The sequence below is a fragment of the Bombus impatiens genome, unplaced genomic scaffold (assembly GCF_000188095.3).
Source record: "Bombus impatiens unplaced genomic scaffold, BIMP_2.2 scf_0248, whole genome shotgun sequence".
Lineage (NCBI taxonomy): Eukaryota > Metazoa > Arthropoda > Insecta > Hymenoptera > Apidae > Bombus > Bombus impatiens.
The window spans coordinates 1604950-1623123 of NT_176667.1; the positions used below are offsets into that span (position 1 = coordinate 1604950).

General features: G+C 29.8%; 3 protein-coding genes across 11 annotated transcripts; 2 read left to right on the top strand and 1 right to left on the bottom strand.

The window, feature by feature from the left end:
- Window positions 1–419: 419 nt before the first annotated feature.
- LOC100742977 (ral GTPase-activating protein subunit beta) lies at window positions 420–8196 on the bottom strand. 7 transcript variants are annotated; one of them, XM_024366889.2, is made up of 25 exons: window positions 8032–8196; window positions 7830–7890; window positions 7316–7736; window positions 7114–7140; window positions 6785–6999; window positions 6520–6703; window positions 6158–6418; window positions 5727–5918; window positions 5426–5530; window positions 5213–5353; window positions 4906–5144; window positions 4595–4825; window positions 4349–4502; window positions 4182–4289; window positions 3717–3818; window positions 3338–3478; window positions 3233–3247; window positions 2995–3155; window positions 2739–2912; window positions 2255–2664; window positions 1758–2169; window positions 1370–1682; window positions 1022–1285; window positions 696–945; window positions 420–631 (listed from the first exon to the last, which is right to left on the bottom strand). In XM_024366889.2, the coding sequence occupies exons 2-25, from the start codon at window positions 7863–7865 to the stop codon at window positions 505–507; spliced, it is 4683 nt and encodes a 1560-aa protein (XP_024222657.1). In that variant the 5' UTR covers window positions 7866–7890; window positions 8032–8196; the 3' UTR covers window positions 420–504. The 7 variants fall into 7 exon arrangements, with proteins under 7 accessions (XP_024222657.1, XP_033176049.1, XP_012239661.1 ...); XM_033320158.1 differs by having other exon boundaries at window positions 7316–7543; window positions 7608–7736; window positions 7830–8196; XM_012384238.3 differs by having other exon boundaries at window positions 7830–8196.
- A 461-nt stretch (window positions 8197–8657) lies between these two features.
- Window positions 8658–14441, top strand: LOC100743376 (protein wings apart-like). 2 transcript variants are annotated; one of them, XM_033320166.1, is made up of 11 exons: window positions 8658–9346; window positions 9651–11383; window positions 11464–11712; window positions 11810–12058; window positions 12139–12363; window positions 12460–12682; window positions 12770–12985; window positions 13066–13242; window positions 13311–13399; window positions 13473–13574; window positions 13656–13845. In XM_033320166.1, the coding sequence occupies exons 1-11, from the start codon at window positions 9163–9165 to the stop codon at window positions 13803–13805; spliced, it is 3597 nt and encodes a 1198-aa protein (XP_033176057.1). In that variant the 5' UTR covers window positions 8658–9162; the 3' UTR covers window positions 13806–13845. The 2 variants fall into 2 exon arrangements, with proteins under 2 accessions (XP_033176057.1, XP_003488610.1); XM_003488562.4 differs by having other exon boundaries at window positions 9163–9346; window positions 13063–13242; window positions 13656–14441.
- Window positions 14442–14848: 407 nt separating this feature from the next.
- LOC100747089 (eukaryotic translation initiation factor 5B) lies at window positions 14849–17933 on the top strand. Of its 2 annotated transcripts, none has more exons than XM_012384243.3 (7): window positions 14849–15234; window positions 15352–15502; window positions 15596–15656; window positions 15719–15851; window positions 15940–17274; window positions 17340–17536; window positions 17609–17933. In XM_012384243.3, exons 1-7 carry the CDS (start codon window positions 15209–15211, stop codon window positions 17839–17841), a joined length of 2136 nt encoding a protein of 711 aa, XP_012239666.1. In that variant the 5' UTR covers window positions 14849–15208; the 3' UTR covers window positions 17842–17933. The 2 variants fall into 2 exon arrangements, with proteins under 2 accessions (XP_012239666.1, XP_033176058.1); XM_033320167.1 differs by having other exon boundaries at window positions 15719–15845.
- Window positions 17934–18174: the final 241 nt, after the last annotated feature.

Consider the following 18174-nt stretch of genomic DNA (forward strand, 5'->3'; position numbering starts at 1 on the left):
TTTTCCGTTCAGTCGATAGATCATGCTTATATAAGAGATTTCATGAAACATGTACTTTTAAATGCATAATAATGTTGCCAATTTATATCATATAACACGTATCCCTACAGTCCCTACTGTTTCAACCTTATTGTTAAAACAATTCCATGTTCATATAAGTAGATTGAGGCTCGGTGGTAGTTCAAATAATAGGAGCTCAGTTAAAGTTCAGTTAATCAGGCATTACTAAAATTTTATTCATATAACCAAAATTCTCCTATATTAATTTTGAATGTGTTATATTTTATATTATATATGATAATATTATATAATGAATATTATATGATCATGATTTAATATGATGTAAATATTGAATATTATACATGTGTAATAAACAGTTATATTCTAAATTACAAAGTATGGGAAAATTAAATTTATCATTCTATGGTAATGTATATTTATTATTCAGAAATATATCTTTATTATATATGTAATTTGATGTGAATTTAATTTATATTAATTTTATTAAATTTGATAAGTTTGGGTACTACTAAATAAAAGTGTTAGTAGCTCTGGTTCGGTTAAATTTTTCTTATATTTTTGTACCATTTCTTGAATCTTCAAACGTCTACGTACATGTGGTGGGTGGTAACTGTAAAATATTATAAATATTGTACATATTAATATGACCAAACTATAATTATAATTTTATATACCTATCATTGTCAAGCCTTTTCCTACGTCCCATATTTAATGCTGTTTGTCTAACAAGTGTTCCCAATACCCTTCTAGATACAACCATTCCATCTATTAGTGGAGTGGCCAAATTAATTCTAGAAACTGGACCTTGCAATCTGACTCTCATTAATCCACTACTGAGAGCTTGGAGAAAAATTACTTGTACATCTGATACTTGAATGACTCTTGATTGTTCAAGACCGCTATAAGTACAAGGAAGAAGATCACCTGCACATAAAATGGGATTATAAAATTTCCTTTATTTGATTAAAATAAATAAATATCTTTATTTAAGTGATAATACTAATTGGAAATTGAGCAAAATCCTCTAAACTCTCTAGCCAAACAACCATAATTTTAATGTCAGTTTGTACAGGTAAAACTTGTTTAGCTGTTTTTCTTGGTTTTACTAAATCCACATTAGAAGAGGTACAGGAATTAGATCCTGTTAAACTAGATGGTTGTTTTTCTAAATCAAGTGACATTGTTCGCGAGTTTTGCATTGTATTCTGTCCTGTCCCACTATTTCGAGGTGAAGTACTTTCACTGATGCTTCTTTCAAACCAAACTGCAATTATTAATTATTGTATAATTCGTTCACATAATATAATATTATTTTCTTTAATACATTGTCATTCGTTTTAAGTTGTACCTTGATTAGAACTGATATCACTACCATAACTTGTTTCCTCCAGTGAGTCCGAATTTACCATATTGTTTAACTGAGTGGGTACAACAAATGCAATTTCTGAGCTAACATCTGCCCAATAAAGTACATGAGTATCGCCATTATAAAGAGCTCCACCATGATCACTATGAGCTGGTTGTGGTACATTCAATTGTGGTGTTACTCTCCATGAAGTAGAAATATGTCCAGTCCAACCGGCATGTGTTGATACAGAAACTGGCCAGCCAAGAGAATTTAAGAATTCTAAGAAATTCGATGATACATTCGATTCATGTAACTATAAAAATAAAACTACTTTACATAGATGTAAATATACAGTGATAAAGTATTCTAAAATAAAAAATGTAATTACCACGTTAGATAATATTTCTGTAGAAGTTTTTTGACCAGCTTTTACATAAAAAATGTAAACAGTATCACATGTTCTTGGACTAATGTTATCTAAAGTTTCTAAGTCTAAATAAAATCCTGGAATGGTTGGATCTAAAGCAGTAAGGCCACTGTTTCTAGATTCATTGTTTTCTTTAGGTTCGATATTTAAAAAACCAAAATGACTTAGAAACAGACGTGCAGTTTGAAATTCGTGGCAAATGTGAGGTGGTACACATTCTTCTGTCTTTTCCTCTGAAACTTTATCATTTCCATCACAATATTTTGTTTCAATATTCATTTGACGTTCTAACAATTGTGTCAAAATTTGATGTTCATTTCTGATTACATCATTATCATTCATAACTGCTTCTAAACTTGGAATAGATTCATCCCTAAATAAAATTTGGGTGTTTCAATAAAATCCCATTTTTTAATATTTTTAATTGAATTAAAATACGTTGATGAAATTTAACATACACTTTACAATGTGGAATTCGGTCTACATTATCAGGGAAAAATTTAGGTTTGTAATCTGTTCGTGGAGCAGCTTCAGCTAATGGCAGTGGTCGACCTGGATTTGTATTTACACTTCTTATACTAGATCTATGTCTTGGTAAATGTCGAAGCTGCATCGTCCAAGCATGTCTTCCAAATGGACCACGTATTAATACAGTTACAGTAGGTTGTGGATCTTGATCATTTCCAAGTGGTTCTTCTAATAATGCTAATATAGTAGCATTTTCTGCAACAAAATATCGAAATCTTTCAACTGCTGCTTGACGTGGAACTCGACCCCCAGTCCAACTATTACAATGTCGGAGAAGTGATACTTCATCTAGTAAAGATGACAATGATTGTGCTCCACATGCACTAGGGAAATAACCAACCTGTAAACAAATAAATTTACTTAAAATACTTTCATAAATATATTATTTGTCAATCATAACATTGCCTAATATACTTGTTCTAAAATGACGGTAAGAAGCGCGTCAGCAGCGTCTCTAACACGCATAGACGCTGGTTTTAATTCTTTCTCATCTTTCATTTTAATGGGTTCACCAGGTTTTCCTACACTTTTTGTTCCTGACACACCAAGTTCGACTACTTCCAGAACTGTTGTTAAGCAATCCTTATCCTAAAAGAATGATTCGAATTGTAAGTATAAATTTGTTGCAATGCTAACGTCTGTTGCAATTAGATATAAATAAATTAATAACTTGTAACAGTTGTGAATGAGCAGTGAGCCAAGTTTTTAAACAACTAAATGCAGCAACAATAGAAGAATGAAGATCTTTAGAATGAGCTGGTGGTGGACGCCAACATTGATATGCAATATAGTCACAGAGCCATTTCACAGCCCGTTTACATTCTAAAGCATCTGCAATGTTTATTAAAAATATAGTATTTTGTAATTAAATTTTGAACTATAAACTGTATCATAGAATATAATTCAACCTGTTAATTTCCTTGCTGCGTATAAAATATTTAAAATTATATGAGTTGGCATATTTCCTAAATCAAAAAATACTATTATATATTTTGATAAATTTTATAATTTACCTGTTTCACGAATACGTGTTCTAGCTAATCCTGATAATATCTCAAGAGCTGCTAGAGAAATATTTAAATCTGTCTTCCATGATGATATTAATCTGTGACAAACTAAATATGTAGCTCTTACAAAAAGAGCATGAGCTGAATCTGTAACAGTAATCCATATATTTAATTATAAAAAACGTACGAATTTAACTAATTTTCAAGATACTATGTACAATATATGTTACAAATCTTTTGAAATGCAAGCTTTTGCATAATGTTATCCAAAGAAAGCTTCAATGTATAACAAAAACATCGAAATAAAAATAGATGATATTTCACAACATTTCTTATATGCACGATAATTAAACACAAAACTAATATAAAAAGTACTTGTATTTACCAAATGCAACACATTCCTCTTGAAGAGTTGTAATATCAGAGGTGTCACCGAGCGAGCGTTGGTCACTGGATATACTTATTTGACTGGCAGAATCGCTGGTGACTATTAAGCAATGATGAAACAGTACAATGATGAATGCATAACAAAACATAACTTATAATAATAAAAATGAATGACATCTTACAGAAGCACGTACAAAGCAAATACAAGAAAGTAATGTTAAGCATTATGATCTTGCATTGAATATAAAGCAAAATTCAATTTTAATTTACAAGCAACTGATAAATGTTAATAAGTTGCCATCTCGAATAATGAAATATTAGTTCCAGTTATTATTACTGGAATAATGTAATTTGGAATTACCTTTCGAATTTTAACATTAGAATAATTCTTTAAAAATGTTAAGAATTTCAGTATGTATAGATACAACTTAATACCATTTAAGTAATACACGAAATAACAAACCTGATGATAATAAATTTACGGCAGAATCATGTGCCAGAGCGTCAGGTTGTGTGACTTGCTCAACTTCTTCTGCTGCTGCAGAGTCTTGTACACTTAACAGAAGAGCGCCTAAAAAGGAAAATAAATTATAGAAAATTGTAGTATATTAAATATTGAAGCAATATTACCTAGCAACATATGAGTATTCTGAGAATCAGTTTCAACTTGTAGTGCGTTTATAAGCAAATTCATAAGTCTCGATTTTAACTGTGCAAACGTTACATGATTTTTGTCAGCAACCATTGAACTTAGAAATGTTGGAAGTTCCTTGATAGTAAGGTTCTGTAAGATAAGAATTGTATAAATTGTATGAAATTATTTAATTTACAATTGTATTATTATAATAAAACAAATATTTTATATATATTAGTTACTTGAAAGTGTAGAGGTAACGCCAGCGTTGATATTAACAAATGTATTGAGGCTCTTCGTAAGTCCGGTTTTGATACAACATTAGATTTAAGTTTTAAATCTTTTTCTGGAAGTACAGTTTCTAAAGCCGATATTACTGCAGGCACTAATACTTGTACACCATTTAGATCTAGACGAAATAAATCAGCAGAATTCAAAAGAATACTTGCTAACGTTTCACCGCATTCTCGGGACTGTAAACAAGGTTTAAATACGGATTATATATATTTTTACAAATGTTATATGTGTAAAATTATAACGAATAATTTATTACCTCGTCAACTTTAAGACCATGATTCATTGCTTGATAAAATCTAGCTAGATAAATAGGTAAAATTTCTTCTCCGGTCTTTTTAGCACAAAATATTCGACATAGTGCTCCCAAAGCTTCTGCTCTTCCGGATTCATAACGATCTATACAAAGAGCTGGTGGAACATCATTAACAGTTTCTTGCAAAGAACTAGGACCCTCAACAAGTACGGAAGATGGACGTTTTGATGCACCTGATGGTTCTGTTTATTGAGAACATTAATGTTTATATTACTTAATCAAATTGAACATTGCATCGAATAATGCTTACGTGGTAAATTTTGTGACCATCCATCAGTACCTATAAATGCAGCTTCAAATAACCATTCACCAAAAAGATGTAATATACTGTTACATTTTGGCCGCCCTGGAGCTAAAGGAGGTCTAATGTCTTGGACTAATGAAGTCATAGCTATAAATATAAGGATTTTATAATGTTCTAAATAAAATTGTTATTGAATAAAAATAATTTATTACATCTTACATGTTGTACTTGAAGCTGAAGATGGTCCTGAATTAGATATCAACATAGGTGGTGTACTTGACACACGACTTGTTGTTAAACCAATCAAGGAAGCTTTTGGAATTCCTGTAATAGGAAACAATTATAAAATATAAATGATAATTTAATATATTTTTCTAACAGTTTGTTTTTAGAATGTAACATTTCTCCAAAATAGGAAAGGAGAGAGAGAAGAAATATAAAGAAATATTTGATAAAAATATATACAATTTTAGAAGACATGTGTATAAATATAAAACACCGAAAGATAAGTGCTGAATACCCTTAGTCACTGCAGAAGGTGTTACACTGAAACTTTTGGCAAGTCTGCGTTGCGTTGGAGGTGTAGGAGAAGGTTGTGTCATATCCTTACTACTTGATTTATCCCATCCTACACCTCCACTTCCAGTGCTAGCAGATCCACATGTGATGGTAGATACACAACATTCTTCCCAGCAACATGCCTGTGAAACTCCTAAAACATTTGTGACTGCGTGCAACCATCACCAACAAAGCAAGTTGGAAACTCCATATCCTATTATAGGTATTTCAAAGTAAATAGGAAAAGTGTTGAAACAGATCATCTTAATTTTTTTGTAGAATATACAATTTATAACTTGCATATATTGCATTGATCCCCAAAAAAGTGTGATATCAGTTATATTTGGATATTACAGAACTTTACATAATTCAATTATGTAAATATGTACTTACCAAGGAAAGCATCCACTTGTCCAGCTATACCTTTAATGGCTTTTAAAAATATTTGTGGCAAGCTCTGTAAACATGGATGTTGACACGGATCTATTACATTTGGACTTGCAATAGCATACTGTAAAAATGCTTGAGTCTGTGAAATAACAGCGGGTCTGCATAGATCAACAGGATCACCTATAGTTCGCAACAATCTATACCATGCTTGAGCCACTGCTTCATCTGACATTGTAGGTGGCACAAGTTGAGAATCTTCTTCACCTAAGTATATTATTTACATGTCTAATAACGATATAAATTACTTATGTGAAGAACAATATAATTATGTATATAATAATAAATTATAAATTGAAATAACTAACTTATTTTTAATTCTGGGAACATTGGACCATACATAATTTGCAAGAGCCTTGCTGTAAGAGCAAGGCAAACACGATTCCATTGTTCTACCAATGCTAATCTGTGTCGCCAACGAAGACATGACTCTCTTAATGTGCGCCATAATGGTGGTGATGGAAAATTGCGTTCACATGCCACTAACCATACCTAAAAGTATTTTTATATAATTATTAGCTTGTTATAAACTGCTTATTCAATAACAACATTTTTCTTACAAAAACATAATACCTCTAACAATACACCTAGAACTCTTTCACATAACTGCTCTCCAGCATCTTCTCTTGTTGCTGGAGGAGCTAAAAGTGCATCATTAATACCAATAAGAAATAATAATAAACTCTCCCAGGTTTCTCTTTCTAAAGTGGCAGGTCCTCTTGCAATTTGTTGCAATGTTCTAAGTACTCTATGACATAAAACAGCTTGCCTATTAATTGTATCTGTTCCTGTAAATAATATTTAATATTTTACAAGCATTAAGTATTTATAACTATCATTAAAATGTAACTTCTTTATATTTAGTCCTTCATGTAATGTGGTTATTTTAGTTACAAAATTACCTAGATCCTGATATAAAAATGGCCAGACTACAAAGGAAAAGATAATAACTGTTAGATAAAAATATATCCAACATGCTAAATATTTAATTAATACTAAACTTTTTTGGAGTTAGAAATTCACATTATGTATTATAAAAACATATAAAAAACAAAAGGAAAATATGAAAAAGGTGATTTATTTTATTACAGTGATTTATTTTACCTTCTCCTTTTCGTGGAACAAATAAATTATGAAAATGGCTGATTATTTTTCTGGCATAGAAATTAGGATCATCTATGATTGGTCTAGGTACACATATCTTCGGTGTAGAATATAGTGCAGACAACCACTCACAATATACATTAACACAATCTCTAACAGTATCATGCTCAGCCAAAGGTAAGGATAGTCCAAAACATATTACTTCCATACACCATTGTACTTCCTTATCTGTGCATAATGGACTAGGCTCAGCTGCTTGTGTAATGCCAAGATTTGCAGCCAACTGACGTACAATAGATAAAGCAACTTCTTTTCCTGCTCCAGGAGAAAACTTTTCTAGGACACTTTGACTTTCTTCTGAGCCTTGTTGAATCAAAACACTTAGAGAAGCCCATTCGGAATACATTCCTCCTTGGGTATCCTACATAGATATAATAATTAGAATATTATAATAATAGAAAAATTATTGTAATAAATATTATAATAATACAAAAAAAAAGTATTACGCCATTACCTTAAGATTAACTCTATTAAACACGCCTAAATTCATAGATTACTTTCTGGTTTGATGTCTTTTAAAATTAAAAAAGAGAAAGTAAAATTTCGTATATATTCTTTCAATTTAGGTACAAAAACTGTTCAATTTCATTTGGTACACATAAAAACAGTACATATATTTGCAGAATTATATGTATGTAATTTTTAAAGCAACAAACATTGTCAAATATGTATAGATATGTGTAAAACTTGACAGTTGCAAGCATTATTTGACAGATTATCACTTCTATGTAGTAAGTTTCCTCAATACGGTTTTTATTGGCTGTTGTATAATTGTATCGTAATAGTGTTTTCGTTCCTAAAAAATGTCCCCATACAATATTTAATTTATTGAAAAATATATAAAATTAAATAACTTTGGTTTCGGTGTTAAAAAATAGATAACTATAATATTTCATAATTAAGAATTATTGATTACTTTTTTAAAATTTATTGTTGTATAAAATACTAATTCCATTCATAAATACTTTCTTAAGATACAGTAAAATATTTCAAAATAAAATAAATGTGAGATCGAAAAATATTGAAATCATATCTACAAAATACATATCTGCATATATGCATGTCCATGCGTATATACAATATATATATAATTTGATTTGTTTCTAAGAGTCCTTAAAAGTTAAAGATTCTTGAGTTTGAAATTCACATAAAGCACAATTCATCATTTATTACATAAAATAAATTTTGATTGGAGGATTTTCTACCGGTAAGGTAGATAAAAGGTAGAAGATAGCATTTTAGCTCTACCTACTGGATAGGACGACAAGTATTACAATCTTGTATATTGTATTACTCGTTTTTTTTTTGTGTATGGTATGTATCTAAATCTTGAAACGAAAAACATCGACAGATGGCTCAAGATCATGTTATGACTAATATTTCTAGTTGGATTTATGCTGACATATAAAAATTATAATAATTAAAGCTAAGTGTAAAAATATAGGATCAAGAATAACTAAGATAAGAACAATGTTTCCGAACATAAATCGAATTTGAAGTTACAGTTTCATATATTTGTGCATCGGGGTAAATAGCAAATGAAACATGGCGTTTGTTTCTTTCATATGTTCCGAAGATATTGCTTCTTGATTTTTTATTTCAAGTTTTTAATTATCAACGCGAATAACGATTCCCATGAATTGAGGTTTTTTTCCTCATAACACTTCTCCGCAAGTGTGCAAACAATCAATGCTTATTTCCTACATGCTTAAATTAAAAAAATGAAGAGAAATATTATTTGTGTCTTTTGAGATGTGGAACACTTTTGAAATACTGAAGAATACAGTATGACGTCCCGTAGTTACACAAAATCTTACAGCCGTAAGGTCAGTAGTGTGACACCTGGGAGTATTCAATTTGATAAGCTTTTTAGGGAAAATAGCAATCGACCTTCCGCTGCTAAATCAGCTGGCACTGTTGGGAAATGGGGTATAACATCTTTTACATCTATAAGGAGTACAAATATCAATGGTATGTACTTTCCTTGTCAATATCAATTATATCCTTTGTCATACATATTTATTTATATCTAATTAATAAATGTTAAACATACATTTAGTGTCTAACAACATAGAATGTTAAAAAATTACTTAATGTAAGATTTTGTTTTATTCTATATACTTCACATACTTTGCTTTTATATATATAATTTTATTCATAAGATAAATCTACCTATACATTGTGCATTTATCAGTTGCAATATTTATATGATTAATGATTTAACAAATAAGAATAAATTTTGTAGGAAATTATGTGAATATTATTTCATTTATAGGAAGGAGAGATGATATTCACAATACCTTTGGTGCAAAAAGAGTAAAGCTTGATTATGGAAATCAGAATGCTCGTGTAAATTCTGGGAAAGATCCATTTTCCTTTGAAACTGATCCTGACAATAAATCAGATGTCGCACCACCAGTTGTTAAACCTAAGAAATTTTTTAAAAGTAGAAATGTTCCACCTTCAATAGAAGAATCTCGCCAGGATATGGCAATATATAGACAAGTACCTGATTCACATTATGGTAGAGCCCGTGCTCAAAAAATCTCTCCACAACCACCACCACCACCACCACCACCACCACCACCACAACTACAACCAAAACAATCCTTAACAAAAGTATCAAATGCTCCAGCTAAAAAAGTGACAGATACTTTAGAAGGAATCAATAATGATCCTCCTCTTAGAGAAGAAGGGAAACCTCCTATTGTATTGAGAATATGCAAAGGTACAGCACGACTAGTCTATGGGAATGTGCAGAACACTCAACAGCCAGAACCTGAAACATATAGAATTTCTACACCCCTCATCAGTCCCACAAAAGTAGATATGGAACGTAAAAACTTTAATGTGGATGTGAATGTTAAATCTGATCATAAAGCAGTTCGTTCTCAAGAACCCATTATCTCGACTGTATCAATACCTCTAGAAAATTCAGAAATGCGCAGAACTACCCGTAGTCGAGCAAAAAATCTGCAGTTAGATTTAACAACAACATCTTCTATTGTGTCTACAGCACCAGTAACATCCAATTCACATAGTTCTGGTCTTTCTTTAACCCTTAGGAAATCTGTTACTGATTCCAACAATACATTAATATCTCATTATGATATTGTTAAGACTGACTGTGGTTCTACATACTCTTGTAAGCCAGCAATTGAACCATTAATTGGGCGTGATCAACCACTGCCAACTACAACTCAAGAATTAATTGATATATTGTCAAGTGATTCTGACCCTATGCAAACAAGACCAATGATGATAAATACTTCAGAGACTGAGGAAAATACAGAAGTTGTTCCAGATGAAGTCCAACACTGTTCTATAGATATTCCAACAAATGAAGTAGTTTCTGGACCTACTTTACAACATGAATTAAAATCAGAATCAGACCCAGTACCAGAATCAGGTCCAGCTACAGAACCAGCATTAGGTTCAGGAACAGAAACAGAACCAGAAGCTGAACCAGATCCAGCTCCAGAACCTGATCCTGAAGTAGAGACAGAACAAACTAACCGTATTATTGATAATGACACAGCTACAGCAAAAACCTTAGTTGATCAAGATTGGTTTTCTGGGAGTGATGACAGTGAAGGTGTGAGTGGTAATGCAGAAAATGATATAGCATTACATGTAACTAGTACAGTCACAGAATTACAACCATTAAATACTCCATGTACAACTATTCAGAAGCCTGCTACTAAGAAAGGTAGTATTTTTAAAAGTCGCTCAACAGGTACTACAAATGGAAATAAAAGAAGAGCTTTGTACAAACACAAGTGGTGTGATAGTGATAAAGAATCTAGTACCACAGATACTTCTAATGTTGGAAATAGTACACCTACTACTGCTTCAGGATCTCATAGTGGTACAGATCCTGTAGCTTATGAAGAAGAATTCGATCCTTCACAATTAACAAGAGTTGTAAAGTACCCTGAAGCTGATGCAGATTTTGAAGATGAATCTGATGCTATAACTAGTGTTCGTTGTGGCAAGAAAGTAAAGGGAGTATGTACATTGTATACTTTATGCATTGTAATATATTAATTTATTACAAATTTGATATTGAACAATACTTGACTTTTTAGTTCTATACTGTAGTAAAAAATGTGAAAAAAGCTCATCAAATTCAAGAAAGTGGAGAATTTCAAGAGTTTAATGATGATGTTGAATATATATTAGACACTTTAAGAGAAAACAATCCAAATGCTACTCGCTGCCTTTCAGCTATAAGATTGGCAAGCAAATGTATGGCACCTGCATTTCGTATGCATGTACGTGCTCATGGCACTGTTGCTAAATTCTTCAAAGCTCTTCATGATGCAACAAAAGATCAGGTAATATGTTTTATTTTCATAGAATGTAATATATGTAGATTTTATCAGGTCTAATAATATATGTGAAAATTTAAATGAAACTCTATGTGTTTTGTAGAGTCTTGCTTTATGTACAGCAACAGTAATGTTTGTATTAAGTCAAGATCGTTTAGCTATGGATTTAGATCGTGATTGTTTAGAATTAATGTTAAGTTTGTTAGAATCTGATGCCAGTCACAAAGATGCACTTGATGATTGTGGCCTTAGTCGGGCAGAACTTCTAAAAAATAAAGAAAAAGTACGTCAGTTATGTGCTGATATTCAAGCTCAAGGACATGCAAAACATTTAAATCTTGATAATATAACCGTAAGTATTATTTCTATTCATAATTACCAGGAAAGAAATATAAAAAGTAAATGAACAAATATATCATAAATTAATTCTAGGTTGGTCAACTTGCTATGGAGACACTCCTTAGTCTTACATCCAAACGTGCTGGTGAATGGTTTAAAGAAGAACTTAGAGAATTGGGAGGTTTAGAGCATATTGTAAAGACTATCAGAGATTGTCATCGCCATATTAATACCCAAAATATTACAAAATCTGGCTGGACAGATCCATTATTAGACAAATTGCGTAAAGTTGATAGATGTTTACGTGTATTAGAAAATGTGAGATCTATGTTTTATATAATGATATACATACTTAAAATTTATAATACAGTTTACAATACATTTATTTATCCTTTTTAATTGAAATTCTTTTAGGTTACTCATATGAATGAGGAAAATCAAGTATATTTATTGAAATATGAGAATGGAATTTTAGTCAGCACTTTAGCAAATTTATATCATCTTTGTGGACAAGAAATTCCTATTTATCCTACTATAGACCCAAGTGATAAAACTTCCACTGGTGCTGTTATTAGAGAATGCTTGTTTGCTATTATTAAGGTTCTTATTAACCTTACACATCGATTTAATAGACAATGTAGGACTTTATTATATTTTATCTTCCAAAAAATATTAATAATTTACTTTTACCAATGTATAATACAATGTTTTATAATTATTTCAGCTTTTGGGAGTAAATCACTAGGCCTGCAACCAGGTGTTTTAGATTGCAGTTTGTATCTTTTATTGCGCGTCCCTGAGTCACTTCCTGAAGAGAAACGTTTTGATATGATGATGTTAGCTTTGATTTTATTAATAAATTTAGTAGAACAATGTGATGATAATAAACAGCTGCTTATCGAATCTAAAGCTCCCCCATCAATAGAAAATATTTTTGACGGTAGGTATTTTACAAATTATATTGTTTTCATGAAGATGTGGATCTGATATATTGTATTTATTTCTGTAAAAAAACAGCAGAGGAAAGTGGAGTAGAATGTTTAATCGATCTATTTTATAAACAAGAAGAATTAGCACGTGCCGAAGAACAAAAAACCGATGCTATTTTAGATGGTAAAAAAGATTCTGAACAAACAGAAACTGTATCGACAACAACTAAATCTCAAGAGGAATTCATTGAAGAAACTGTCACAAAATGTTTGTATAATTTTTGTTTAAGATATTATAAATTTTGTAAAATATAATTTTAGAAATTCTTTTTGTAGTATTACAAAAAGCGGGACGTCATATGGAACATACTTTAATAGGAGCATATGTAGTGCTTTTACTTGGTTACTTAATAATGGATAATAAGGTAATAAATTTTTAAGTTTAAAATTACAATGCTAATACTATAGAAGAAAATAATGTAATACATATACTTTTAGGATTATGAATTGTTGGTACGCAGTAGACTTCCAGATAATAATTTTACTACTATGGTGTCTGTACTTCAGAAATTCTTCAATTTCATGAATTTAACGGCATCGGTAATTATTTTTAATTGTTTTATTTATACACATCTATAAAAATTATCAGAAAATTTGGATATATGAATAACTTATTCCTAGAATGAAGTAAGCAGCTGTGGAATTGCTGCTACTGAAAAGGTGATTAAGTTCCTAAAAGTCTCAGATGCCCGCATTGAAGAAGAGAAAAGTGAATTACCATTATCAGCTTTAGAAGATCCAAACATAATGCTCCATTTATCTTCGTCTTGATTGATATCACATTTACACATTTGATATTTTTTATTACCCTGGCATGCAAAAAGAGCCAAAGTTATATGTGTCCAACGAAGGAAATTTTATCTATTGCAGTATAAATGGACCTGTTTCATATTGACCATATATTTTGATATATATTTATTCACTTACGTAATTTATTGCTGTACCTTTCATTAAATTGACTTATTTTCCCAATCACAGTAACAAGTTAGGTATTAAGCATAAGTTAATTAATTACTAGAAACTAATATGATAAAGAACACGCCTTGTAATTACGCATGCAGCTCACTTAAGTTTTTTAATGGCACGTATGTAATATTATTACTTTAGTTGCTTTGCCAAACAATCATTTTTTTAAATTTTGTGACTGACAAGAGGAATGATAATTTGTAAACTTCTTGTCAGAGTATAATTCGTTTGCTGTACAATAATGCATAAATTTTAAATTTTTCCATTATTTTGAAATTTCAATTTATTTTACATTTTAAGTTCTGTTACAAGATTGGCGGTGTTAGGTTTTATTACAACCCATTTAAGATTTGATATAGCATTATTTTGTAAGTTTATTTTAATATTAAAATTATACTATAAGCTTTGTAAATGTAAATTTATAAATTATAATTGTATCTTAAATTCCTAGTTTCCAGTTATTGTATCTCATTACGAGATATAGAACTTCATAAACCTTTAATAACATATTTTGTCTCACAATTTCAAAGGAAAAATAAAAGATACATTATATTGTTATGTGTATGCAATAAACAAGCTTCATAAATTACGAATTTGTAAATAAACCATTTTTTTCATAAAAATCAAATACATTTTATATCAAGAAATATAAGACGTAATTTCAATATGTAAAAAATACATATATTTTTCTTTCATTTAAGGTAAGTCAAAACCAAATTGAAAACATTACATATTTTATTTACATTATTTATTTCAAACGGAATATCTACAAAAATATATAAAAATACACGTAAGATATATGTTAACTTATTAAACAAAATTTCTGAGTTGGAAAAGTTGAAAATTAGACTTAAAAGTAGTAAACATGTTTCTATAAACTGTACATATCTATATGTAACCATGTACATATATATGTATTTATACGCTCATATTAAGTGAGTAATGTTGACATTTTTTTAAAATGAAATTTTAGAAACAATTTATCAAAAAGTTATATTTTATTAGAAAATATATATGTTAAGTTTACTGTTAACAAACATATTATTCGCAAAATCAGGAATGACTTTATTTAAGATCAATCCGTAACATGGTAATTTAGAATTTGACTAATTTGTGCTATAGATTTAATAGCAAATTAATTCTTATAGCAAAATAGAATAAAATAGTGTATATATATAAGTAATATATGTATATAATAACGTAACGAAATGTTAGCTACGTTCTTTCTTTCGAAGTAAGTATTCATTTATATAATTTTAATAACCTTATTAACCTATCTATCAGTTCTATATGAACTACATGATAATTCAAATAAATAATATTACATAATCCCATAATTATTAACTTCTAGGAGTACTAAAACTCAAATTATATTGCCATTTCAAAGGTTAAATATTACGTTTAATGTAATAAGAACTAATTTGTCATCATCATCATCTGATTCTTCTTCTTCTGATTCTGATTCGGATTTGGATGCTGAAATTTCTAATGGAATTAGAGATGTAAATATTTCGTTACCTTTAATATAAAACTTATTTCTTTTAATATGTGTGTCTATGTTTATAATTTTTATTTCATGTTCCTTTTCTCTGAAGAAATTAAGAGGTACAGACTACTTACAAAGTGCAAAAGCAGCACGAAAAAGAAGACAAATAGGTAAGAAATTATAATTTATTTTAAGATAGATGCATAATAAGACAAGAAATTTCTCGTCATAGAGCATGAGTTAACCAAAGCAGCCCAAATTTTAACTACAGCATCAGACCAAGATAAAGGAAAAATTCTTTCAGTTTTGTTAGATACTATCAATAAAATTCAGACTATAGATAATACATCCAGTAAAAGGTTTAAGTATAATTTTTTTGCTTAAATTATATTTTTGTTCTAATAAATGATTCTAATAAATTATATAAATATATAATATTGATGTTATTTGTAGTAAAGAAGCTAAAGATAAGACAAGGACTATTAATAATGAATCTAAAGAACGACAAAAATTATCTACAATTCGTAAGCTACAAAGTCAGCAAAAGGAAGTAAGGCATGTTAGTGATAGGTTTGAAAGAAAATATGAAACACAAAAGCGACCATCAATAATTGGAATGCTTAAAAGCCAGTCAAGTATGAGAAAGGATATTGATGATAAGTTTGAAATGAAATATGAAAGACGAATGGAACCATCTATCATTCATAAGCTTCAAAGTCAGCAAAAGGAAGTAAAGGATGTTAGTGATAAGTTTGAAAGAAAATATGAAACACAAAAGGAACCATCAATAATTGAAATGCTTAAAAGCCAGTCAAGTATGAGAAAGGATATTGATGATAAGTTTGAAATGAAATATGAAAGACGAATGGAACCATCTATCATTCATAAGCTTCAAAGTCAGCAAAAGGAAGTAAAGGATGTTAGTGATAAGTTTGAAAGAAAATATGAAACACGAAAGGAACCATCAATAATTGAAATGCTTAAAAGCCAGTCAAGTATGAGAAAGGATATTGATGATAAGTTTAAAAAGGAATATGAAAGACGAATGGAACCGTCTGTCATTCATAAGCTACAAAGTCAGCAAAAGGAAGTAAGGGATGCTAGTGATAAGTTTGAAAGAAAATATGAAACACAAAAGGAACCATCAATAATTGAAATGCTTAAAAGCCAGTCAAGTATGAGAAAGGATATTGATGATAAGTTTAAAAAGGAATATGAAAGACGAATGGAACCGTCTGTCATTCATAAGCTACAAAGTCAGCAAAAGGAAGTAAGGGATGCTAGTGATAAGTTTGAAAGAAAATATGAAACACAAAAGGAACCATCAATAATTGAAATGCTTAAAAGCCAGTCAAGTATGAGAAAGGATATTGATGATAAGTTTAAAAAGGAATATGAAAGACGAATGGAACCGTCTGTCATTCATAAGCTACAAAGTCAGCAAAAGGAAGTAAGGGATGCTAGTGATAAGTTTGAAAGAAAATATGAAACACAAAAGGAACCATCAATAATTGAAATGCTTAAAAGCCAGTCAAGTATGAGAAAGGATATTGATGATAAGTTTAAAAAGGAATATGAAAGACGAATGGAACCGTCTGTCATTCATAAGCTACAAAGTCAGCAAAAGGAAGTAAGGGGTGCTAGTGATAAGTTTGAAAGAAAATATGAAACACAAAAGGAACCATCAATAATTGAAATGCCAAAATATGAAACTCTGAGAAAATCATCTATAGTTGCAAAACTAATGAGCCAGCAAAAGGGATCCAGTATCATTGATGATAATGAGAGGTTGCATATTTTATTAATTAAATCTAAAAATTTATGGCTTAATCCATTAAAAATTTTTTTTATAGAGATAATATAGTTTATGAAAGAATCTTCGACGATTTTCCGGAAAATACCGATGTTCCTAAACTTAAAATGTGGGACACTTGGGAAAGGGAACAATTGCAATTTTTAACATCTAAATACCCTACAAATGCATTTCAAGAAATGATTCAATGGTCTAAAGAAGGAAAACTATGGAAATTTCCTATAGATAATGAACAAGGTATGAGTAAAAAAATTAGACTGTGTTATTTTATATATAACTTATAAATATGATTCTTTATATGATATATAGGGATGGAAAAGGAGCAAAATGTGCATTTCTCAAAGCATGTATTCTTAGAACGTGAGTTGATACCATGGTGTCCTCCTAAGGGTCCAATACGACATTTTATGGAATTGGTATGTGTTGGACTTTCAAAGAACCCATATATGACAATTGAAGAAAAGTATAATCATATAATGTGGTATAAAAATTATTTTAACGATAAACATGATTTATTAGAAAAATTAGGAATTTTAGGATAGAACTAGTACAAAAAACTGGCAGAAGAAAAAAAATTGAAATGTATTAACTGTTTTTTAAAAATAAAAATGAAATAAAATGATACACATAATTATGTAGTTGTTATTTGTTAAAAATATCTTATTTTATGTGCATTTCACTGTCTTCATATTTTATTTAATGTTTTATAACGGAACGTTATTAAATGTTTATGAAACACTATATGTTTATAAACATTACTAGTTAAATAAATCCTACGAAAGTATTGATATTTCAAATTCAAATAAATGAAATAGTTAAATTAGATTTAAACATTTGAAATAAATTAATTTATGAAAAAAAGTATATCAATGCAC